Here is a 25,757-nt window from a genome sequence, read left to right on the forward strand (position 1 = left end):
AATTAGGCGAAATCCCATAAGCTATGGGTATCCTACAACGCGGGTACCGCGCAGTAGGAATCCGCGTAGTAGGAAGCCGCGTTGTAGGATCCACGTAGTAGGAGACCCGACTGTATTCATTAAAAGCTTTCAGATGCATATATTACATTTTATTATTAAACATGACATGACAACTATATACAAGAAAAGAAATCATTTATCATTATTCGAGTTCTAAAATTTTGTAAAAAAAACAGCCGCGGTAATATTGAACTGAAAAAGGTACGAAATCGGAAAAGTCCAAAAAAGTCGATTTTTATGAATTTTTTTTCGTGATAACATAAAATCTCGACGTTTCATGCATTTTAAAGATGTTTGGCATCAAAAATACGAATTCGATTTCTGAAATTTCATGTGGTCCCCCCTTTGAAAAAAAATTTGAGTTCCGGCTTATATGGGAATTTCATATGTGACCGGACGGTTCAGTCTATATTTCCGGAACCATATAAGCGATCCGTACGACATTTTATAAACATCTGTGGAGATAATATAGCTATCATTTGGGACTAAGTTTGTGAAAATCGACCCAACCATTTCCAAGAAACGGATATGAGCTTGCTAGTTTTGAAAGATGGCCACTTTTCCCGGGCACTTCCGGAACCGTCTATGGTGGTCAATGTAGTCAACGAAAGTTTGTATGGCCGTCGGTGACCTAGAACTGCAAATTTAAGTTATTTGAGAGACATTTTAGCGAAATTTTTACCTTTTTTGCTTTCATCGGAGTATCGATTTGAATCACAATTTGCTATGTGAACGCACGCCACAACCCGTAACTCCGGAAGCGGAAGTTGGTTCAGGAATTTAATAGCCATTTACGGGGACGCAACATCTTTCATTTGAGACTAAGTTTGGTTGATTCGGTCTAGCCATCTCCGAGAAACCGATGTGACTGTTATTCTGAATTTGGATACTTCCGTCGGGGTTTCCGGAACCGATGATGGTGTCCAATGTCACCAAAAAGACTTTGAATGGCTGTTAGTGACCTAGTACTGCAAATCGAAGCAGTTGTGGTCACATTTTGGAAAAATTTTCTCCATTATACATACATTGCAGAATTTATTAAAATCGACATTTTCTGCGTGATCGTACTCATCACCCTGTAATTCCGGAACCGGAAGTCAGATCCATTAGAAATTCAATAGCAGCCTATGGGAACGTTGCACCTTTCATTTGGGACTAAGTTTGTGAAAATCGGTTCAGCCATCTCTGAGAAAAGTGAGTGAGATTGTTTTCGCGTACACACACAGACGCACATACACATACACACACATACATATACACACAGACATTTGCCGGACTCGACGAACTGAATCGAATGGTATATGTCACTCGGCCCTCCGGGCCTCCGTTAAAAAGTCGGTTTCCAGAGCAATTGCAATACCTTTCTATTGAGAAAGGGAAAAATCGTTCTACACATACCATGAAATCTCAACCGTTACTAAGTTATTGAACTTTTTGTGTTAAAAACTTAGTTGTCTTAAAATAGCTCTAACTCAAAAAATATACTTTGTATTTCAAATCTTTTAGATCCATTGGATAGGTGAGAAAATTTTCCACTGAAAAATGTCCTCAAATGTTTCAGTTAATGAGGTTAAGTAATCTTTTCTCAGTAATTTAATTAAAATTTAACAATTTTGATCGAATTTTCGTTCATTTCGCGAAAATCTTAATAGTTAACATCACTAGTTTAATAATTCAAATTGTTAGTCTTGTAAAGTTGTATAACTTGTTCTTGACATGACAAGATTCTTGTTTTCATGTGTTTGGGTTTTTGAACTTGGATATTTTGATCTCATATTCACTAATACTAGCTCTTATTGAAGAAGTATGGCACTTATTGCACCTTTTCTTATTTTTATTCGAAAACCAGAAAAATTTTGCAGAGAAAAATGTATTAATACCTTTCAGTTAAATGAATTTAGTGTTCATTTAGAAGTTAATTAGTTTAAAGTTAGTGTTATTATTAGCATTTTCGTTATTTCTCAAAATAGTAAATAATAACCTTCGCCATTTTTATCATGAAATTAATGCATCTCAGCAAGTTCTACAATTCTTGCTTTGACTCCATTCAATTATCTCTTTTAGTTTCGAAGCAAAATCATTTTTATCTTCTCGTTTCATATGCAAAAACAACGATTTCGAACCCACTGCATTTGTGATAAGCTCATGCTGTGTTAACTATTAAATTGCAGCGAAATGAAAAGCGATAGGGATAAAGTGTCAAATAACAAGTTGTAGATAATATTAAGGAGCACCAAATGAACAATAGTGACGATAAATTTAGTTAAATAATAATTAGAATAATTACAAAAATCACCCAAAAACGCAAATTTTGAGTTATTTTACTAGTAAAAAGCCATGTAGTACACTTAACTAAAAGATATCTGTACATACATCGAAAGGAAATTTTCTCAGCTTTCCAATGAAGCCCTGATAATAGCGATAAAAAGCACATTTTTTAGATTAGAATCATTTAAGAACTTTTTTTTTTTTATCCCTTTATGGGCAGCTAGGGCCGAGGGTGGTGGCTAGCGGGTTTCATACATCCTTGACCTGACGGACAAAGCTATGCCTTGAACACAGGCAACGCAGATCCAAGGCCATCATTGAAATGATAAGTTCTGCGTTTGAGATGTACTTCCCCCGGTTGCCAGACGAATACCTGTAATTAATACTTGTTGCTTTGTATGTATGAATCTAATGTTCAGTCCTTGGTGGTGTATGCGTGGAAGGTGTGGTTTTTAGCGTTCGAGTCCAGGAGTGCATATCTGTCTGGGTTAGCGGGGGCGTTTACTAATTGTGTAATAGTGTGATCGCCAAAGGCTCGAGCATTTGAATGCTAGCGTGTCTCTAACTTTGCGTGCATAAATTCGATTTTAAATTCGTGTGGCCATTCGCATATTCACGTGTATTCGTGAACGATCGCGCGCGGACCGTGAATATGATTAATTTTTAGTGTATGGTAGAGGAACGTGTTGTCTGGCGAATATGAGCATCATTTTTGATTGGTCCAACTGAAGGCATGAGTCGAGAGTAGAGAATTCCGAACGTAACCGGTCTATGATCGCGCGAGTGGTGGGTTAATGCTTGCGACCGCGGTTGTAAAGTTATAGGTGCTGAAAAGTTCACCTAAGTAAGGGGGTGTTTTAATGTTGGCGAAATTGCGAGCGTAGGTGTGTGTGAATGATTGAAATTGTAATGTAAGTTCGCGTTTTGACCAGGTTTGTGTTATCGCGACAGTTAGGGGCGTTTGGGCGTTTTGGATGTGAGTGTATATGAGAGAATATGCAATTGATTGTGTTAGTGAGTGTGAGTATGAACCTAACTTAAGATATAGTAATAAAAGGAAAAATAACATGCCGAATGTTTCTTTTTTAGGTCACTAACCGTGCATTGCAGAATGCCCAAAAACTCTGAACTAGGCCTCGTCGCGTCCAGTCTGTCCGTCTCGTCCTGTCGTGTCTGGGGTTTCCAGGTTGCATGCATTCACCAGATGAGACTAGCTTATGTCAGTTTACTTGTGCACTGGTTTCGTGGAATCGAGGCGATCCTCGAAATAATAGATCCTACGAGTGAATGCACTTGGCCCAGTCACCTGTCAAGCATTTGTGTATTTGTTTGTGTTGAGATATATGTGGAGCCTGTAAATAATATTTTAATACGAATATTATTGTATTTGTTAAAATAAGAAACGTGTACTACTTGCAGTTTGTTGATCGTTCCTACTTATCTGATTCCATCGAGTATGAGAATACATCTCCATTGTTCAGAGAAGAATCATTGTTGGCAGCAATGTTGCTCTTCTTGGATGTATGAGCTCGAAAAGGTCATCACAAGAATATAACGCATGAGACCGAAAATAAATAAAAATAAAATAAAAAGAAGAGTTAGTATTGTTATTGAGTATTAATAATGTGCCGATTTTTTTCGAGAGTTGTCCTACTGAAGCTGTAGAGCTAATTGATTCAATTAAGGCATGACCTAGACTTCTGGAATCGAGGATAGAGACTTCAGGACGTGAACGACTCATGAATGCGCGAGAGCGGGGGACTGTAGGTGCACGCTTAAGACTACATTTGAGTGATTACAAGTGGTGAGACGTTCATATTATCACCGAGATGTTATAATGTCTGGAAGAGCGCGAGTATAGGTTGCGTGGACGGTCGCGAAGGGCTCAAGCATTTTTATATTTGTTTGTCACGTGTGTGTGACTTTGTGTGCATACATTCGATTTTTATGTAGTTTAGTGAATATGAGCATTATATTTTTGATTGGTCCACCTGACGGCATTGGACTTATGCTACTAGGGCCTAGAATAGGGGATTCCGGACGAAACCGATTCATGATCGCGCGAACACGGGCATTTGGAGGTTCACTCTCGAGACCGGGATTGTTAATTTATAAGTGCTAAACCATTCACTTAGTCACCGGGGTGTTATACTTTTTACGAGATCGTGAGTGTGGTCGTGCGTGGATGATCGCGAAGGACTCGAGCGTTTGTATGTGGACATTTTTGTCGCGTGTGCTAGTATGTAACTTCGCGTGGGCACATTATTTTTGTAAGCGTGTGGCCATTCGCATGTTCGCGTATTCTTCAATGACCGCGCATGGGCGTCTTATCTAGTTTTTATTTCTATTGGTCTAACTAAAGGCATGAATTTGGGCTGCTAGGATCAAGGGCGGAGACTTCCGGACGTAACCGATTCATGATTACGCGAGCTTAGGTTCTTAAGTTCCAACGTTCACCTAATCAATCGGGATGTTTGAATATTGGCGAGAACGCGGGCGTTCGTATTTGTGACCAGGTTTGTGTTATCGTGTAGGCCACGTTTGTACGTTTGGAATGAGAGATTGATAGTGTATATGAGAGAATAAGAAATTTGCTTGCAGAGAGAATTGGGCCCTAAACCCACATTGTATATTATTTGACCATGGCAGTGGATAATAAAGGTCGCCAAGTTAAGTACTAAAATTGATCACAATGTAACTTAACTAAAAAGAAAATATTCGTATACCAAGTTTCTGTGATATAATCACCGTAATACTGCTTTGGTGGAAAAGCCCCCGGACCACATCAAGGTACAGTATCATGCCGAGGGATTAGAATCATTTAGAATCATTTAAGAACTTGCAAGTGAATTACAAGAAAAATTTAGAAGTCAAATTACAAGGAAATGAGAAGAGATAGGAATATTATGTTGAACAACAAATTATGAATCGTCCTCAATCCCAAGTTTTGGATAATAGATATTGCTATAATCATAATTCATTATTTTGAGAAAATTAACAAAAACCTCATCAAAAACACGTACTTTTAACTACTTTACAACTAAAAGGTAATTAAAACTAATTATCTGAAAGATATGAGAACATTATTCAATAGCAAATTTTCTCACCTTTCCAATGGCACTAAAAGATTTAAAATACGAGGTATACTTTTTGAGTTAGAGGTGTTTTAAGATAAACATGTTTTTTTAAAGTTCAATAACTCTGTAACGGTTGAGATTCGATGGTATGTGTAGAACGATTTTTTGCTCCAAATATGACAGTAAATCATCTCATGATCATGATTCATAAATTGTGTAACCTTTTAGGAAGAGGAAAATACGACAAAAAGAGGTAACATTTCGTAGCATATGGAGAGTAAGTTAGAACGTTAGCTCATCATGGGGCGCTTGTCTCATCACAACTTGTTGATTAATATACATTGTTCAAACAATATGAGACGTTCTGAGCAACGCTGAATACAAAAATGGAGTGAGAAACAAGAATACCCACAGGTCCTGGCTGCCTCTCGTTTGTAGTAAGTAAAGCAACACGAACGTAATCTTTCCTAGCTCCGAGCACCCACTTGTCAGACAAATTGCCGGCAATATTTCAATCGAACTAAAACGCCGAGGATAATTAATATAATCGTTTCGTAATGCCACGGTGCTCAACAAGTTCAGTGGATGTCACTGACGATGGAAGTCGTATTTCAAACGGAGAACCTGCAGTAAACATACAAACTCAGCTATGTGTGAATATACCAAACAAGTACACCTATAGAAGAATGTCTCATGTATGGCTCGTTAATTAATTAAGACTGCTAAGAGAAGGATACGAACGACAGTGGAGGAGCAAAGCTGGATGAAGAGTATAATTAAAGCGGAAATTTATGGCTTACAATATATATCATAACAGAGTTATCCCGGTCTATTTGCCTGGGTTGTTAGAAAAAAATACACGAAGAAAATAATTTATAATCAATTTATTTATTTTTCTCTCGGCACACAATCCTATAATCGCATCCATTACTGAGGGTAGCTGATATCTCTCCTCTATTCGCTTGTTATCGTTCATTGCAGTTTCAGTCGAAGCAACGGAAAAATGCAATATAAATGCTATATAAAACACTTTCGATCTAGCTTTCTTAATGACAATAAATATAAATTAATTAAAAACCCAAAAATCCTACTATCAAACCTTATACGACTAGAGTAAGTGCCTTTTTGTTTTATTGACCTCCTACCTTCTTTATCCAATTCTAAAGCTTATATCGTTCACAATTCTTTTCCACTTAGTACTCCATACAATCGAATTTAATTGGATGAAACTAATTACAAACGTTGCGGTGCTTCCGTATTCTTCCAATTGGTATATAGTTGGCTTTCTGCAACACATGTACACTTTGCTATAGAACTAACTACAAGTCGGCAAATTGCAATAAATTTGTAAAGAACTTCATTCTCTCTCTTCGTCCCCATACGTACAGCAATCGCCACCACACTAGAATGCCTTCTTTTTTATGTCCTCTTGGCAAATTGGTTAAAAGTGCCATGTTCCTGTACGTAAGGTATTTACAATCAATATAGGTAAGCTCAAACGTTGAGCAGTACGGTCAGTGAGCTGTTGGAAAACGCTGTGAATCTACTTTTCTGCTTTGCAGCGCTCATTCCACTGTACTGCACGAGGGATGACAACTAATCTAAATCTATGTGTCGCAATTCATTACAATTTACTCTGATTATTGTTGATAACTGGTGAAGCCACTTCTTATTGCGATTTGGTACAGAGTCAGAGCTTTCTTCGAAACCGAAGCAACTGAGAGAAAGTACGAGTTTCTTAATGTCTTCAATCTTCATGTCAAAGCAGAACTACAATATATCAAGATATTGCGGTTGAACCTATTTCCACGCGGTTAGATGTGTCAATGATTTGAAGGGAATAAAGAACATATAAAAACAATGAAAATATTAAATTAGAATGAATGCGGTAGTTTGGGATAGAGCAAACGTGAAAGGAAATCGTACTTGTGGATTAGAAATAATACTACAGTCGACCTTAGTACGCTCTCGTAAATATCAATAAGACACAAAGTGGCTAATTGTGTTTTTGTTGGTCACGATACGTGGATGGAAATCTTGAATCCCCAAAGAAATGAGCTCTTTTTGAGCATTCTTTTCTTCGAAAATTTTCGTTTGCGCTGATTTTGAAGTTAACACTCCGGATTTTTATGGACTCAATTCAGGGTATATAACAAAATTTCGTGTACTAACAAATTAGATAAGAAAACAGAAAAAACGTGCACGTATCAATTCCAGATGTTTCAGTTTTTGGAACTAGATATTTTTGGAACACAAGTTTTGTAACATGGGTGTTGCAATTCTGACAATACTCCAAACAGGACCTAGGTAAAATTGATTTTAGAGAAATAATTCAAAACGAAATAATAGTGTTGTAAAACAATGACTCCATTCCAACATAAAACCGTAGCTTCGCTCACTGTCGATGTTATACGCAATAGCACGTTTTCACTGAATTGAGGCTATGAAACATATACATCCGGAATTGCAAACCAGTTATATCTGAATTCATAACTACAGAGAAAAACGATTCATAACACACCGGAATTCCGGAGGGAGTACTTGCGAAGAACCTGTCTCGCTCAACTCATTATTGCAGTCCACATATAGAGAGCACCAACCCACTGGGTGGAGGGGCAACAAAAGAGCATGATAGCACGTAGCACCATTAAATCCATAAAACAAAAGTGAAACAAGGCTTAAGAAGTTCGCTTTTCAGCAGATCGAATTTTCCTATTTTTCTCTCAGCTCAATACCGCCTACCAGCAATATTAAAACAGAAGTGTGCCAAAATTGTTAAACGCGAAATTACGTGCATTTAGATTAATTGATCGATTGCATGTACACAAAGAAAGCGCAACTTTCTATTAAAAATTTATAATAGGGGTAGAAAATGTTTCTTAAAATAAATGAACACATGGGACTGTAAATACTAAACTTACTAAAGACTGTCGAACAGCGCAGTAAATCGTAAACTGATAATAGGATACTGTAAAGTTTCAAACGACTATAGCTGCTTGCCATTGATACACCATCGCAAAGCACAAGTGGCGTGGTAATATATTTGAGTATTTTACGGTTGTTGTCTTCCGGATTAATACGGCTCGTTTCGAGTATAAGCGCTGCTTTCCTTCGAATGCTGCAATAAAAATTTAAGAACATAATCCATTTTTTGTAGCAGAGCTGACTAGCCGCTCTTTCGTGTCTCCTAATCCTCTTATTCTGCCTCCTGGCCATAAAAAGTGCGCAGATCAATAAGTGCACCAAGGAGAAAATCGAAAGTTACACCATGTAGGTTTTCACGTACTGCTAGGATTGACCCGTTTCGCCTACATTTGTGTGTCGTCCTGTCGCGATTGACGTATGGCTCGAGGAAGTAGCCATTGTGGCTCCGCCACCGGAAGATTTACGACCAAGTGGCACATGTGAGCTGATTTCAGCAACAGAGCCATGACCTACTTGTGACGGTGGCTGATGCTGGCGCTGTTGCATGTCCAAAAGCAGTTCTGGGGTAAACCGAACACGACTCTGAGATGATATCGAAGAAGAGTTGTCCTTAGCACTCAAATATGAACTATCATCACTGGTCAGACTGTCCGGTGGCGTTGGATTTGTCATCGGCGTACCACAACTTCCACTCGAGCCAGTGCTGTATTTACTTTGGGTGTGCTGCTGTAGTGATTGTTGTTGCTGCTGGTTGCTGTATTTTTTCAAGCTGGATCTTAACTTTACCTGCGTCCCGCTTCCAGACGATGGTAATCCACCGTGTTCCAATCCTAAACTAATGGGCCGCTCGTGATTGTTAATATTTATAAACTCATTGGAAAAGTGACCGGAATAACCAGCATTTAGACTAGTTTGCCTCTTAAAGTAATTTGGAATGTTTTCGTACTCATGAATCCTATTGGGTACCAGAGTACTTTCGGGCACTTTGACGGCGTTCTGGTTATTGTTTATATAAAAATGATTCAAACCGTAGATCGCGTCGTCCACTAGGTCAACGTCATCCTGATCGAAGTGAAACCCTTGGTTGATATTACTCGCCGTAGCTGAAGCATTCGACAGCGTTCTCCGGTGACCGGCAGCGTTGACACCCATCGTAGGAACGCGAGGAGCACTGAACCGATTACTCATCCCTCCTTCGTAGGCGTAATCATGGTAAGAAGCACTATCGTAGTGGTGATCTTCGTACACGGGCTCGCCACCATACGACTTTGTTTCGCGTTCGAAGGCAAAGTTGATTTCAGGCCGATATGGAAAGTAGTGGGATCCTGTGGAGGATAAAAAAAAATCAAAAGTTATAAAAAATTGAAAAGCTCGCGAAAAAAATCATTTTTGAAATTGTTTTACCCCAAAATTTATAAAGAAAACCGCATATACGGGGACCTCCATTTACATTTTTTTCACGTGATAACCAATTCTCATAACGTTTTATGAAGTAAATTCCAAGTAACAAAGACCGCGAATCAGTTTTGTACAAAAATATACAATGCATACAGTAGAATTACACTCTTGTATACAATTCGACATATATTTAAAAACTAACAACACGATGACACATAAAAACAAAAAAAATAATCAACTCTTCAAGCGTAGTGGGTGTAGGTCTGCTCAAATACATGACATAACCTTTGAACAGTTTAACATAAGTACCTACATAATCTTGATTTATAGAAAAAAAACACATTTTCTGGGACATTCGGCACCAAAAAATATCCAGTTTTTAGTCGTTCTTTAACAGTTGTAAAATGAAGAAAAATAAGGCCCATTCAACGGTATGCCGTGGGTTTTTGATGTTTACAACATGTAAAAATTAAAATAAAAACAAGTTATTAACTATTCATTGGATCTCGTGCGCGCTACTTTCTATTGCGCGCGGAGACCTTCTTTCGCGGCGGAGAAACATGCGTCTGCTCGCTTACAGCTTTAAGGGGGGCATTTGATTTTCTCATGTCTTTCGTAACAAGGCCATCATCGTTAAAGCTGTCCTGGTACCCGCCATCAAATGTTCTGTTCTTGTACTTGCGGGTAACCAGTGTAAATCCATCGGCTTTGTTATTAATTTCCTCGCCGATGTTGCCTGGACAGCCGCCACAAATTTGACCACCGTTTGTGATTCAGGTCAGGTCTGGTTTTCCGTTGATGAATTGGCAATCGATTGAGACAGTAACAGTAACTTTACGCATGGGTACACCGGCCCCGGGATTTTCCGGGCCGTGCACTGAGGATGAATATAAATTCGTACTACCGTTGCGCTCTCATCAATCTCTCTACGCTGCGAAACATGCAAAGGTTTTTGCAGCGGCTTTTCATCTGCACTTCCAGCAAAGCATGTTGATGTCATTTCGGGAAGATCTTTCCGTACTAACACTAGTATGTCTCCACTCACCAACCAACCCTCTAAGAACAGTTTGTTTCAAAATCATCCAATAAAGGACGTTCGTCGGACCAACGTTGGACGACGTCCAAATAACCGCTGAACAGAGGTCCATCGTTGCACCCGTGTTGAACGATTTTGAAACAATTTTTTGGGCTTCTCAGTGGGAATGCACGACTTGATTGAGTCCGTGTCTGATCAAACAGCGATCATCCGGGGTTGTCAGTTTCCTACGTCCTTGTCCAGGTTTATTCTTGACAGGCTGATCTGCTTTCGGTTTGCTGCGTACAATTCGTATGAAATGGCACGGTACACCAACATTCTTTACAATTTCCACTGGATTTTTGTTTTGTTTAATTAAATGGATCACGAGAGTCCGCGTATCTGGATTAGAGATGAGCGGGTAGGGGTATTTTGACCCGATATCCGACCCGAACCCGTACCCGAAGGAATCGGGGCGGGTTCGGATTTTGTTATCACCGGGTACGGGTCGGGTCGGGTTTTTTTTTCGAAAAATTTCGAACTTACGCATAAACGTTTTTGAATGTTTGTATCCCCCTTTCCGTAATTATCAGAATGGGATAAGTTATCACAGTAACAAATATTGAAATAAGCTTGATTTTCCCATTTTCCTATATAAAACAGCGCCCCATAAGTGAGCGTGTATCGAGTTAACGGGACTATTAATAGATTTTGAATTGGAAGTTAATCATTTGGAGAATATCATTGTGGAAAATTTTGCGGTACTATAAAACGGGGAAACATTTATCAATTTTTGTGATGTTTCTCGAGGATTGTTGAAATATTTTTTGTAAATTTTCTTTCTTAAATTTCGGGGTAATCTTTGAACCGTAAAGAGAATTATTGCGATTTCACAATTCAACTTTACGACGCACAGCAGAGTATTGGTATCAAAAAGCTGGCCAAAAGCATTAATATAATTTGTTCTACGAAAAAGATCCAGCAATGAATGGAAACGTTTTGTAAAATGCCTATTAAAATGGCAAAAAGTGGCAGCAATTTTACTCTTGATTCACTTACTCAGACGCTGATTTATCTAATGATATTGAAATTTGAGGTGATAAATGGTGAGAACATAAATAAATATCACTTTATTGCACAATATATTCAGCTCGATTATAACTGTCAAATTCATTGAAATATGTGGTTCATTTCGATTTTCGAATATACCAGCCAATGGAATTAGCAAACGTTGGGACTAGCCGTTCGATAATACTGGTTGATAGATAAGAGAAAGTAAATATCTTGACTTTTTAACGAGAATTCATCGCTTTTATTTTATTCTAACTCTGACGGCTCATGCTGGTAGTAAATGGAATAATTAAATCAAACAAGGAGTCAAAATTGTGTAGTAGCTATCCAGGAAAGCAGTCGTGTTGGATTAGAAACTATTGCACGAGTTTGAAGTTTTCGCTTTTGGCCAGCTTTTTGGGTCAAATACTCCTCTGTGCGACATCCAGAAAGAAAAACGAATGCATGGAAAAGATATATATGAACTTAACCATCAAATAATAAATACTCTAGAATGTTTGTGGCTTTCGATAAAAATGTATGCGGTTGCTAAAAAAATATTGCTCAGTTTTTATAAAGAGAATTTTTTTCATGTATACATGTTAGGGCATTGCAAAAAAAAATATTTTTGAATTCTCAAAGGCCCCCCCTCTCATATTGTGACAAATGTCAAAGTAAGCTCAGATGCCAAATTTCACATCATTTGGACAATTTTAGACCCCCGCCAACTTCGCTTGAAATTTTTTGAAATTGGTACTATGGGAAAATAAGGAGGAAAAATACATTAAATGCAATAATTTTTGAAATAGCAATCAGAAAATTACAATTTATACCTCTTTTGAAAGGAAATAATCTTAGTATTTGAATAAAGATATATCTGTTTCTAGAAAAATACGGGAAAGTGGGTCTTTTTGGCCCCAAAATCCCCTATTTTTAATGATTTTTCTGCTCCGTGATGCAAATCATATATATTTTGTAGTTTTTCTAATGTGAAAAAGTCTCAAAAATCGAACGGAACCCTTTTGACCTTAGTCCGAATACGAGAAGTTGGGCTTTTTGTCAGTCATATTAAATTTTATCATTTTCTCATGCTTATATCTCTATTATTCTTCAATCAATTTTCATAAAATGTAACTTATTGAACGTGTAAAATTCTGAGGAATAAAACAAAAATAAAAACGTTAAAGGTAAAATTCAGAAACATCAAACTTCTTGATATTTACTCTACAAATCTCATTTTTTTCATTATTTGTCCTAATACCTCAACTTCCCCTGTTTTTCCAGGAATGAAACTTTTCTCATGTGATCCCTAAGCAAATTTTACACTAAAAGTAGTAAATTAAATAAGAATTTTGTTGTTAAATGGAGTTAATTTGTGCGATTTTATGATAAAAATGTGAAATCGACACTATATGTCAGATAATTTGATGTTCCTGAATTTTACCGGTAGCGAATCTATTTTTGTTATAATCCTAAGGATTTTCCACGTTCAACAAGGTATAGTTTATGAAAATTGAGTGAACAATAATAGAGATATATTCACGAGAAAATGATGAAGTTTAATATGAACGACAAAAGGCCATTTAACCCCAACGTCTCGTATTCGAACTAAGGTCAAAAGGGTTCCGTTCGATTTCTGAGATTTTTTCACATTAGAAAAACTACAAAATATGTATGATTTGCATCACGGAGCAGAAAAATCATTAAAAATAGGGGACTTTGGGGCCAAAATGACCCAGTACCCCACTTTCCCGTATTTTTCTAGAAACAAATATATCTCCATTCAAATACTAAGATTATTTCCTTCAAAAAGGCATAAAGGCATAAATTTTAATTTTCTGATTGCTACTTCAAAGCATTTAATGTTTTTTTCCTCCATATTTTCCCATAGTACCAATTTCAAAATATTTCAAGCGAAGTGGGCGGGGGTCTAAAATTGTCCAAATGATGTGAAATTTGGCATCTGAGCTTACTTTGACATTTGTCACAATATGAGAGGGGGGGGGCCTTCGAGAATTCAAAAAAAAAATTTTTTCCAATGCCCTAATACATGTACACGGGATTATTTCAATTTATCAAAAATATGCAGATAAATTGTACTAAAGATTATGCAGATAAATTTTGTAAGGATTTATGCCGAAAGCTAAACTAACTGTACTGTAACTGTACGGTGTATACCGAAGATAAGGAAATAAATAACATAATATTAGGAGAGCCAGGTACTAAGTAGTGGTAGGGGAACGTTGTCGGTGTGACCTTTTCTCCGTTTATATTAAATAAATGCGCTGTCTCACGTCTTTTACCTCAAGTAGCGCGAAATATGTACACAGAAAAAAATATTTTGTAATTTTAAGTTTATTTTCATGCACATATTTAGAGCATGAATATAAATGTAAAATTAAGTTCCACCAAAAATCCACAGGACTTGTTGTGCTTTCTCCAACGAATTTTATTATAATTCTACACGTGGATTGAAAATTACAGTTTCTTCAAACGGAAAACCAATGCACTTCAATGTATTTTTACACGCTTATTGCTGTAAAATGAATAACATGTAATATTACACGAATGAAAGTGTAAAATTGTATGCTTTTTGATTCTCCAATTGAGTGCATTGATTTTAACGTAATTTTCAATCAAAGTTTTGATTCAATCTTTGTATGTTTACATTCGTTTTGATTTACATGTCGTTTAAATTTCATTATTTTTTTGTGTGTACATTCTCCAATGCTTGTGTTGCATTACATTCTGTAAACTTACAAGCAGTTTGTAGAAGACGATACTGTGTTTTCGAACGTAATTCGAATGATTTTGTGTTATTTACGATAAATGTTGATTTATTACATGAATGGTTATATTTATCGACAGTGCACGATCTACCTAAATCAAATAGATAAAAAAAATGAAAACATCACCAACTAACACCGGGCTCCTACTATTTCGGGTCAAATACGGTTGAATTTATTTATTGAAAATCGAATTAGGGTTGGGTACAGGTTTTAATTTTTGACGTAGGGCTACGTTTTTGTTTTTGATAGGAGGGGGGTGCACTTTGCAAATTCAACAAAAAATGGTATGTAACGCAAAGTGGTTAGGTTTTAAAAGCTTATACTGCTTATGATATCATATCATATCATATCATATCATATCATATCATATCATATCATATCATAAGGGTCCCAAAAGGGTAGGAAATCCCATAGGAAACGGAACAACAATGCGATCATGGGTAGTATAATTCAGGGATTTCACGATATATTTTCGAAATTTTTTCGTAAATACACTCTGAATTTTTTCAACCGAATCTCAGCATTTGTTACATCTTTTGCCGAGATTTGAACAGCCGAGCACTCGGCAGATTCATTTTTCGCAGAGATCTCAATAAAAGAATTAAACAAATTGCCAAGCTCAACTAAGTGTGTATCACTAAGAAATACTTCTAAGAACAGATTCCAATGGATAAACCCATACGATTTTGATATTATAGCATTAAAAATTTAAATAATGTATAAAATAGTCAAAATACTACGCATTTGCACACAGAAGGTAGCGCTTCCCAAGTCCGGTACGGCAGATTTATGTACCTAGCGCGCTACGCTTCTATGAATGACGTTATCACCGACTATTTAAGGAACAGATTTGGCCGGACAAGCTCAGTTGCCTGTTGAACAGCGAGCAGGCAACTGTACTGTGTGCGTCTACAGCCAGTATAGCAGACTAATAAGTTCGCTACACTAGCTGTGGAGGTACGCTACACAATGCCTTTGAACAGGATACTGAGCTTGTCACCATGCTTTCCTTTGTGCTGTGCTCGTTTCAAGAACACATTTTATGTGCAATCTCGAACGCATTAATTCGTGTAAACACGTGCACAAAACCGCTTGTATAGTCGAGATCCAACTTTCCCGAACGATTTTAGATCGATTTGTAGTTCTCTACATAGTTGAACACAATGAAATTGCCCATTCGGTTCTCACTTTTAGTATTATTTGAATATCTATAGCAATATCTAGTGGTAAAAATGTGAAACAGTTTCATTGGAAAACCTACGTTTTCAAAAAAAGTTTTTAAAATAAAAAGTTATTCTGGAGCCCCCGACAGAATATTTTACTTTTGATTGTAAATGAGAGGGCAAAGTCCATTCTATCACATACTGAAGTTTTAGAGATGCCGATTTTTTTTCGAATAAACTTGCTCTACCAAACACACCGTGTACTTTTGCATAGAAAAATTACAGAATACCATTGAAATGATACATTATAATATACAAAAGTTTTGATTAATTCGCTTCACCCGAATTTCTAAAAAAATCACGAAAAAGTGTTTTTTTTAAATGCTGAAACCTTTAATTTATTTTAAGACTTTCAAATTCATATTTTCAAAATGGTTTCTATCAAAAAATACTAAATGGCACTTGTCATAGTACAGCAAAACAGCAACAAGAAATTCGCAAACCCTATATCATATCGAGCACTATGGTCCTTAATGCGATAATGTGTGGTTTGCCTTAAAACACACATATATTCACTCAAAAGTAAATTCACACTTACCGAAATATCCAGCATTGGTCCCGGTTGTAAACATGCTACTGTTCTGCTGGGGATAGTTGACGTAATCACCAGGCACGTAAAGGCCAGCTCTACTTTCCTGTTCTTCCGGCAGCTCTCCGTAATCAATAAACGAAGCAGTACTTGATTTTCGCCGTGGCGATGGTGTGGGTGGTTGAGTACCAGCGCCACCGCTCAGCGAAGAGCTCGGCCCCGATGGTGTGTAATTTGATCCCAGCCCACTGGTTGTCGACATCGTGGAAGGTAAATAGTGCTGAGGTGAATCGGTATAACGCAGCTGTCGGTCGTCTTGTCTTGGGCTTAATGAAGACAAAGGTGTCCTGCCATGAAGATATTATGATATTAGCCACGGCCATTAGTCAATAATATGTACCATTCTGTCATGCAAATAGAACATGTATGAAATTATGCATATAAAACAAATTCTCACCTGCTATGCTTTACCGGTCCGTGATAGGTATTGTGACCATAAACCCTGTCAGTATTTACTTCCGAGTATTCTTGATCTACATTATTATCTAAAGGTAGAGGCATCTGAAGCTGTGGCTGATGCAGATTGTGATAGGGACTAGGCTGTGGCTGATAAACGTCACTCAGCGCAGATTGCGGATGTAACCTGGGGTGAACGGGCGTGACATTTGATATCCGAACGTCGTACCCAGACGCAACACCGGCCAGCATCGAGGCGATATTGTACAAAACTAATTCTATAATCGATAACTTTGGTTTGCGCTGTCCTTCGGAAGCATAAAGCGTCGGCATCGGAATCGTGCTGGGAAGTCCACTGAATCTGGTCAAACTTGTGCAAAGCGGCGTGCTCAACGACGTGTCACCGACAATAGGCAGACTAGGTGGGTACCACTCATCGGTGTCGTAATCTAGATCAAACATGTTGCCACAAATTACAATAGTTTTACTGTTCACTTATTACATTGCGGTCACTACTTGGTTAGGAGCAATGGATAGTTAGTATAGAGGAGGGATCAAGAGAAAATTGTTAATTAGCAGCATCGTAGCATTAAATTCTAAAACACACATCGAAACTACAGAAGCAAAATTACTATAGCAGTGCATATTAGTAAGTAGAGTGTAAATCTAACACTACGAGTGGTGCACAAGTGGCGAGATTAATGGCATTGAAAATTGAGTTCAGCTAATTGGAAAGTTAACATGCTGTGGTTGTGTTAATTAGAATCATTATAGAGATAGTCAGCGGGGAGAACATTTTGTTCACATCTTCGCAGATACGGATGGCCATTTACTTCGAGCAAGGTTCACATTGTGTCCTATAGTCTTGCCGTTTCAGAATGGAAAGCATGCCGGATTGCTTGGGCAGGTACAACGGTTTGATGAATTGCCTTAATCACTCGAAATGACAATGAGGTGTCTTTTCCTTTGCTATAGCGGTGGCATTAGGAGAAATCAGGCGGACTTGTTGGCTGAATTACGTTCACAAGGGATTTTCTGGCTTCTTATCAGCGTTGCTGACGACAGTATCCGCAGCAGGACTTTTATTAATGGTATGCTTTTGTCGTCAACAACTACTGATAATAGTCATCAGCTGGAACAAACAAATTAGGGTATTTAATGGTCGCTGATTGCAGCTTGTTACGGTGATTATTAAGTAATGGATCGGACATGAAATGTTTGTAAACCCGTTTAGAATTATGAACCTGATTTATAGAGCAGCGCGAAGATAAAAACAACCTTCGCATAGTATCCCGAGTAGGATCAAATAACTGGCCCAAACCTTGAGCATACCTTATTATATCATACCAAAACTTGGCATTTATTGATTATATCATGTTTCTTCAATACACGTTTTACAGGATTTTTGAATTTTGATTATTTTTAGAAATTATAATATAATCTATGTCATTATCATCTAAGTATATGTAGAAAGTAATAATAAGTTATTGTAGTTGGCATTTTACTTGTGTAGGGCTCATTAAGATATCTGTTAATCTTGCACTCCATAGCATATCGATTCGGAATGTGTATTGAAATGTGACAGGGTGCACCAAAATATGATTACTGAAAAATTCCCCAGATAGTATGGTCTCTTGACAATTTTATTTAGTTTGTATAATAAACTACTATTGTATTGCAAATAGTGAGGAAATATTTCTGATACATTCTTCAGAATAAAACTGGACAATATTTTGAAAAACTGGACGATCTACACATTTGTCTGTTTGACTGGATCGAGTAAAAATAACTGGAAGAATTCAGTTTAAACTGCAATGTTGGCATCACTGCAGACGAATAAAAACTCTCTTTGCACTTTTCATGCAGATTAGCGCTTTTCTCTTTTACAATATAAAGTATGTAAAATAATTAAAGACACCCTCGTTCTTTATATTTAATCCCATCGCCACTACTCCACGACGACAAATTTATTTAGTTTTTTATTTGTTGGCTTTGGAACGGTGAATCAAAAATTTTAAAAGTATGCGTACAATAAAACAAGCCTTTCCTATGAACAAAAATACTGGAACGATAAAGGGGTATCTTTAATTTTTTTTGCATACTGTACCTCTTTACTCCGATGTATATTGCGCCCATGTGTGCATTCTACTCCGTGTCTCCACTTTAAAGAGTAGAAATAAAAAGGCTCTTTGGTGTGCATCTTTGTCGCACGCGCACGAAAGTAGTGAAAACAACCAAAAAATCATGTTAGAAACGTTCTTCCGATCAAACTTTATCTGAATTGTAGTTTGATTCGTCTTCCTCCCTGTGTGCCAGGAAGGGGAGGCACAAAAAAGGGGCTCTTTCAGATGGATTTTTGAGCGAAATTGTGCATCTCTTGGTGCACAGACCGTTCTCTTTTTCGTTTTCAAGTTTCTCTTTGTGCGGGTGATCCGCACATCGCAATATGTTTGCGCTGCTCTATTTTTCATCGGTGTATTTCGCTGTTTGTGCACATTGTGTGAGATAACAAGCGTTATTAGCGGTGGTCAGCTATTTTCGTCCGCGTCCCTTATCACCAATTTTTATACAGTTATTCATCAGCAGTGCTATCTTTGGAAATGAACCACCTTGGTTATCTTTTTTTAAATGCAAATAATTCAGCAATCTTCAATTCGTTATATTCTGAATTGCACATATTTTGTCGTATGTAATTTGAAATACTTTCATTTGATGGCATTGTAAGGGAACACGTATCCGCCGGTTGATGCCAATCGAGGTGACATTTCTTTAGACTGAACAAACTAATTCATTTGTTTGTTTAATGTTTATTTGACCAACTAGGAAAAGAATCCACTGGGTCTTTAATGCGGGTGGGAAATACGCATGGTCTTGTCTGAGTGAATGACTTTTGAATTATGTATAAGGGTGGAGAATTGACAAATCATGTGGACCAAATTGGAGTTACTGAATGTCTGACAACAGTTATTCTTTCTACTGGGCGATATTGGCATGCAATTAAAATTCTGCAGATGATTACAGTTAAATTTTGTCATGAGCTTTCTTGTAATAATTCTATACATATCGTTTTCGCTATCTTAAGATCTTATGTAGGGAGAGGGGGAGTTCATCAAAATCTTACGAACTCTTATCTGGGGGGGGGAGGTTGAAAAGCTCTAAAAAAGCCTTACGTAATTAGTGTACGGCCCCTTATGAATTCTGCCACGCTATTAGGAGGAAGAGATATGACTAATTGTGACATAAATGGGAAGGGAGCACGTCATGTGCTTTGACGCAATCGGCCGTTTTACGCACGATTGCGCCATGTATATAGGAAATTCCATAGAACATGAACACTTTTGCGAGTAGCGGCATAAAATTGCCACTACAAAATGAAGGAAAAACTAAAAGAATTTGATTCGTATTAGACCAAGGGGAAAAATAACGTGGTAAAATGACAGAGAGTTAGTTAGTATTGGGTAATCTTTGCGTGGCATAGTTTTTGAATGTTCCATCATCCCACTTTTAAACTCATTGTTTAGGGTCCATTTCACATTGTCGACAACACTCCCGACAGCCGGCTGTCCGGAGTTCAAGTTGTTTCCGATGAAACAATCTCGATAAACAATTAAACGATTTAAACGCCTAGAAGATTTACGTATCCTACAGTCAATAAACTATTCAAACATGCACGAAAATATAGTCTCAGTCGCATCGCTTGCTTGAAGCGAATCCTGACTAACAACCCACCCACTACCCAATCCGTGGTACTTATGGGAGTGTCACTGAGTCGGGGCCTTCCGTTAAGTAAGTACCACATCAACACCGTAACTTGGGATGAGAAGTTACGGTAAAGATGGTCGTGGCCCGCAATGGTGGCTCTCAGGCGAAACTCTCATTTGGACTGGATCAATTGTTATTCCCAAACAATGCTCCTCAAGTAGTCCGACTGGAAATGATCAGTCTGCAATCTACGAAGTATACCGTGCTTACGCAACGTATTGTGTGAGATAACAAGCCTTATTATTGGGCATCTAATGGGTGATTTAAAGTTTTGCTCCATATACATGTCCATGAACAGATGGAATCATTCCAGTTTTACTTCAAAGAAGATATGAAAACTTCCAGCATGAAGAAAGTTCTTACTTGTAGTCTTGCAACAGGATGGATTCCATTAGCATGGCGGGAAATAATTGTAAAATTTTTCCCAAAGGTTGTTACATTGCTTGTGAGGAAGCAAATAGTTTTAGATCGATCAGTCTGATCCTCCATCTCAAATCAGTAGAACGTTTAATCGACCAGTACATTCGGGATGTTAGCTTGGGCGAGGACCCTCTGCATGCAATGCAATATACATATTACCCTGCTACAAAATTTGTCTACAACATTGAAAAAGCATTTTTGCAAAAGCAATCAATCTTAGAAGTTTTTCTTGAAGGTGCTTCTAACAATGTGTCTTTCGAATCCATTTTGGAAGCAGCACGATGTCATGGAGTACCTTCATCTATCACGAACTGGATACACGAAATGCTTAGCAACCGTCATCTGTGCTGGTCATTAAGACCTGTACAGATAAGGAAACTGAGTTCTGCGGATGTTCTTAAGGCTGGGTACCCGAGCAGAGTCTGACAACAAATTGAAAACTAAACTTGATGTTGTGATGTTCGGCAAATGATTACTCAGGTTGTTGTCGGTTTGGTCGTTTTAACGGTTAAAAGATCAAGATAGAGAGCAGAAAACTAATTCTGCTATCAGTGAGAGTAAATTGAAAGCTCATTGAGATGTTGAATTTTTTTGTGATATCAAAATATGTATTCACTTTGATGTTTCACCAAAGAAATATAAGCATAGAAAATTCTTCTAAGAAACAAGGATAGCAAAATGAGATCAAAATTTGATGTCATATTTAAAAAATCTAAAACTGATAGCAAAATAAGATTTCAATTTGATGCTATTATCAAAATATGATTTCCACTTGTTGTAATTTTGATGTTCGACTTTGCTCGGGTAGTGTCACCACTTCTGTAAAACCTTGTCGCCGATGGCTTGTTGAGGAAACCTGATGAGCTCGGATTTTCGACACATGGTTTCGCCGAAGATTATCCTATAGTGATCACTGGTATTTGCATTAACACACATTTTTAGATTTGATGTATCAAGCCTTCTGTGTTGTCGAGCAATGGTGTCTTCATGTTGACTATCAATTAATCCGAATAAAACATCAATGGTACGTTTTACGCAACAAAGAAATACAACCGAAGCTCACCCATTGCACTTCTTTGACTCTGAAGTTATGGTCGCAAATCAAGTTATACTTTACGTTGGGTTAATTATTGACTCAAAACTAACGAAATTTTTCGTGAAAAATCTCGAAAACTCATCTTAGGGGTTAAGGTATTTTTTACATAGAATGTGAATGCAAAGTTTGAAATAAATCGGTTAAGCAGTTTTTGAGTGGTAGTTAACACCGCAAATCGTGTTTTTTCCAAAGTCGTTCTACAAAAAACTTCGTTACCGAGTCGATTGCCTCTATTTTTGCATAGAAAAATTACAGAATGTTATTGAAAGGTTACATTATAATATACAAGTTTTGATCAATTCGTTTCACCCAAATTTCTAAAAAAATCGCAAAAAAGTATTTTTTTACGCGAAAACCCTTATCCCCATCCTTTGACCCTCTCTTAAGCCGCATTTGGAAGACAATATCTCTTCGGGAGGTTTTGTTAATCTGTTATCTCAATATCCCTCGGGGGTCCGATTATCATGAAGTGCCTTTTATTCTTTGGATGGAATAGTACTTCCGTATTGTCTATGTTTCCTGTGTCGTTATTTTCGTTATCCTTAACCTTACTACCTCTCCAATCTTTCTCATCAGGAAAATGATGAAAAGACAAATCTCAATCTCCGATCAACATGGGGAACATTCCATTTGAAGCAGTCGCTGCTGATTTATGATTTTTGATACAAACAGACATTCTGCGAACTCGACGATCTGAATCGAATGATCCATGAGCGATTGAAAATAAAAGTCGCACGGATATAAAATGCTCACTTCAAATATATTAGAATGAATCGGATATAAACGTCAAACCCGAAAATCGGACTGTGGCATTCCTCAGTAAGTGCCGGCTATAAATAAGCTTTTTAACCGACTTTAAAACTTGAACGATATACGGAAACTCCTACGTACGAATTATATATTTTTATCCGGTTCTTATACTGGAGGTTCACCCTTTCCGAGTTTTGCAGTTGAGAACTTTTTAAGCTATTCTTATGCTGAAGCATCTCAGTCTAATTTCTACGTTTGGAAGTAATTTTCGATTTTGACAATCTAATATATTTAGAGCAGGTTTAATGAAGCATGTTCTGTCCTTTTAATTTCGATCGCTCATATGACACTTAGCTCTCAGGACTTCGGATGAAAAGTTGATTTTTGGAGTGATTGCATAGCCTTTCGTTATATGAGAAAGGCAGAAAGATGGCTAACTAAATTCTGGGACATAACCGGTGCATCGTGACTGCACTCAGGATTGGCAATTGAAATCTAATAGTTGTCCTTACACGTACACATTAATGTAAAAAAAAACCTATTGTTAAAACATCTGACCGAGTCAAAATTTTAATTGCTTTGTTTGCGTAAAGGGGGGGGGGGGGGAGCGTCTGGTGTAAAGTACTCAAACCGAAACTTATTTTGTTTCACGATATTGGAGGCAAGGCAACGGATCTTTTGTGTAATGTTAAGATTTTCTTATACATTTATTGCAACAAGAAAGAGAATATTTTCAGGTACGCAATGGAAGCGTTCCAAGAGTAGACGTCCAACCATTTCCACGTCGAGGAGCACTACGTCGAACACGATAACTCTTGATAAAATTGTCTGAAACATAAAATTTAATAAGATTTGTAAAGCTTAGACTTGTAGTTAGGGGAGAGGGGGTAACAGTGAAACACATTTTTTTCTACGTTTTAAATTTGATGATAATACATGATAGTTGTGTAATAGTTACACTGTTGTTAACTATTACATTTATTTTTTCCAGCAGGTAAAATTCAAGGGAAACAACTTTTTCGGGATAATAAACAGTCGGTGTTAAAATGTACCAGTATGCCCCATATGTACAAACTATAAAATACGCCGTCGACTATAGTGAAATATTCTACTTGGGAATTTTATTCTTTTGTTTTGACGAAGAAAGATCCTAATGCTTCTATTTAAAGTTATATTGAATTTTATTCTTTTGTTTTGACGAAGAAAGATCCTAATGCTTCTATTTAAAGTTATATTGAGGCGAAAATTGTTTGTTTACAAAAGAAATCATATATGCCTATAAGCTGAATTCTTGAAAGAAGAGTTCATCTTCATGTTGACTATCCCAAATTGGCAAATTTTGCACTAGATGAGTAGTTTATACTTTCAAAAATCAGAACCCATTCACATTTTAAGACAGATCACAAAAACAAGAAATTTTCATTGTACCCCATACGTCATCGTTTCACTGTTACCCAATGGGTCTATTTATGAAAATTCTCCAATTACACAGAACCATGACAAGTTACCAAAAAACTTTGTTGACGGCAAATGTTGAGCATAAAATTTGCTATAAGTACCAATAGACTAAACATTTATTCGATGAACTCGTAAAAATGGAATAATGTTTTTCATTGTAAATTTACTCCGGCTATCTCAAAACAAACAAATATTCATTAAAAGAGATAGAGTTTCATATCTCTTCCAAAATATAGCAACACGTGTAAATAAGGCCATTGCAAATCTTTTTTAAAAATTATGTCACCCCCCCCTTCAAAATCGCTGAAAAAAATCAGGGGGCAAATAATTTTTTTAAAATAACCAAAATTCAAAAAATTGTCACGTTTTATAGAGCAACAATAGCTTCCATAGAGTTTTGCTTTTCGTAACTGAAAACTATTATGGTAGTTTTAGAAATTACCATCCCATGATAATTTTTATTTTGACCATTCTCGGGTAAATGTGAATTTTAAATGAGATCATCGATTCAGTCCAACATCAAATGAAACGTTTACTGGTCGCGGAAGGAAGGACCCATCTGTGTATTATCAAACGAAAATCTCATGGAAAGGCTAATACAGACCGACTTCTGAATCGATTCCATTTTAAACGCAACAGTCGATAGAGACATAATCGATCGTTGCATTCGAAAGGCTCAGCTGTACCACCTGAAAGGTGCCCGGAAAAGATGGAGGTCGCCATCGAAAGGTTTTCCCCACAACATGAATCTATTTTCGCCGTACAGTGAGGAGGATGATCACAAAGATGAAGATCGATTTACCAACAAACAGCTTATCGAGATGGCGAAAGCCATAAAAGTGAAGTGATACATGAGAGCCCGGATATGTTCAAAACGATCCGATAATTGGAAGCGACAAAAGCTGATGTTGCTTCCGATGCCGGGACAACATGGAGATCTTTCAGCGTAGTCAATATATCCCTTGGTAATGTTAGAGAGAAGGAGTAATGCTGAACAAGCTAACGAAGTACGCGGACCGTGAGAACGGTATCTCATGTAATTCGGCTTCCTTATAGGCAGGTCTACAGTGAAATCCATCCAAACGGTTGTGGGAACTTTGGAGACAGCAGAGATAAGGATATCGTTTTTGCGGTTCCCTTAGACGTGAAGAATGCTTCAATAGTACTAGCTGGGAAGCAATCGCCCATTCGCTGTACAGCATGAGTAACTCTGCAGGATATTATAGAACTACTTTCAGTACCGAACACTGATCTACGAGACAGACAAGGGAGAATCACAACTACAAATGACGTTCCTCGACTCGACGCTGTGGAACGCAGTGTACGATGGAGTATTGAAGCTGAACCTTCCCAGAGATATAACGATTTTCGGCTTCACGGATGGTGTGGTGTTCCAAGTAATCGGACAATCGCTAGAAGAGGAGACACTCGACACGGAGATGATTGCCCATCATAAAACAGAGTTGGTGATGACTAGCAGC

The 25,757-nt window shown here is 37.4% G+C and overlaps 1 protein-coding gene across 3 annotated transcripts in view; it reads right to left on the reverse strand.

Moving 5' to 3' along the window:
- Nucleotides 1-6,282: 6,282 nt before the first annotated feature.
- The window catches only part of LOC131683407 (mitogen-activated protein kinase kinase kinase 11-like), an 84,310-nt gene continuing 64,835 nt past the window's right edge, over nucleotides 6,283-25,757 (reverse strand). For all 3 annotated transcript variants that reach the window (XM_058965373.1, XM_058965374.1, XM_058965372.1), the window contains 3 exons: nucleotides 16,792-17,239; nucleotides 16,344-16,681; nucleotides 6,283-9,655 (listed from right to left, as the gene is read on the reverse strand). In XM_058965373.1, coding sequence (XP_058821356.1) covers nucleotides 8,694-9,655; nucleotides 16,344-16,681; nucleotides 16,792-17,239 — 1,748 coding nt within the window. In that variant the 3' untranslated portion in view covers nucleotides 6,283-8,693. The remainder of the gene's footprint in view (nucleotides 9,656-16,343; nucleotides 16,682-16,791; nucleotides 17,240-25,757) is intronic.

This window comes from Topomyia yanbarensis, chromosome 2 (genome assembly GCF_030247195.1).
Source record: "Topomyia yanbarensis strain Yona2022 chromosome 2, ASM3024719v1, whole genome shotgun sequence".
Taxonomy (NCBI): domain Eukaryota; kingdom Metazoa; phylum Arthropoda; class Insecta; order Diptera; family Culicidae; genus Topomyia; species Topomyia yanbarensis.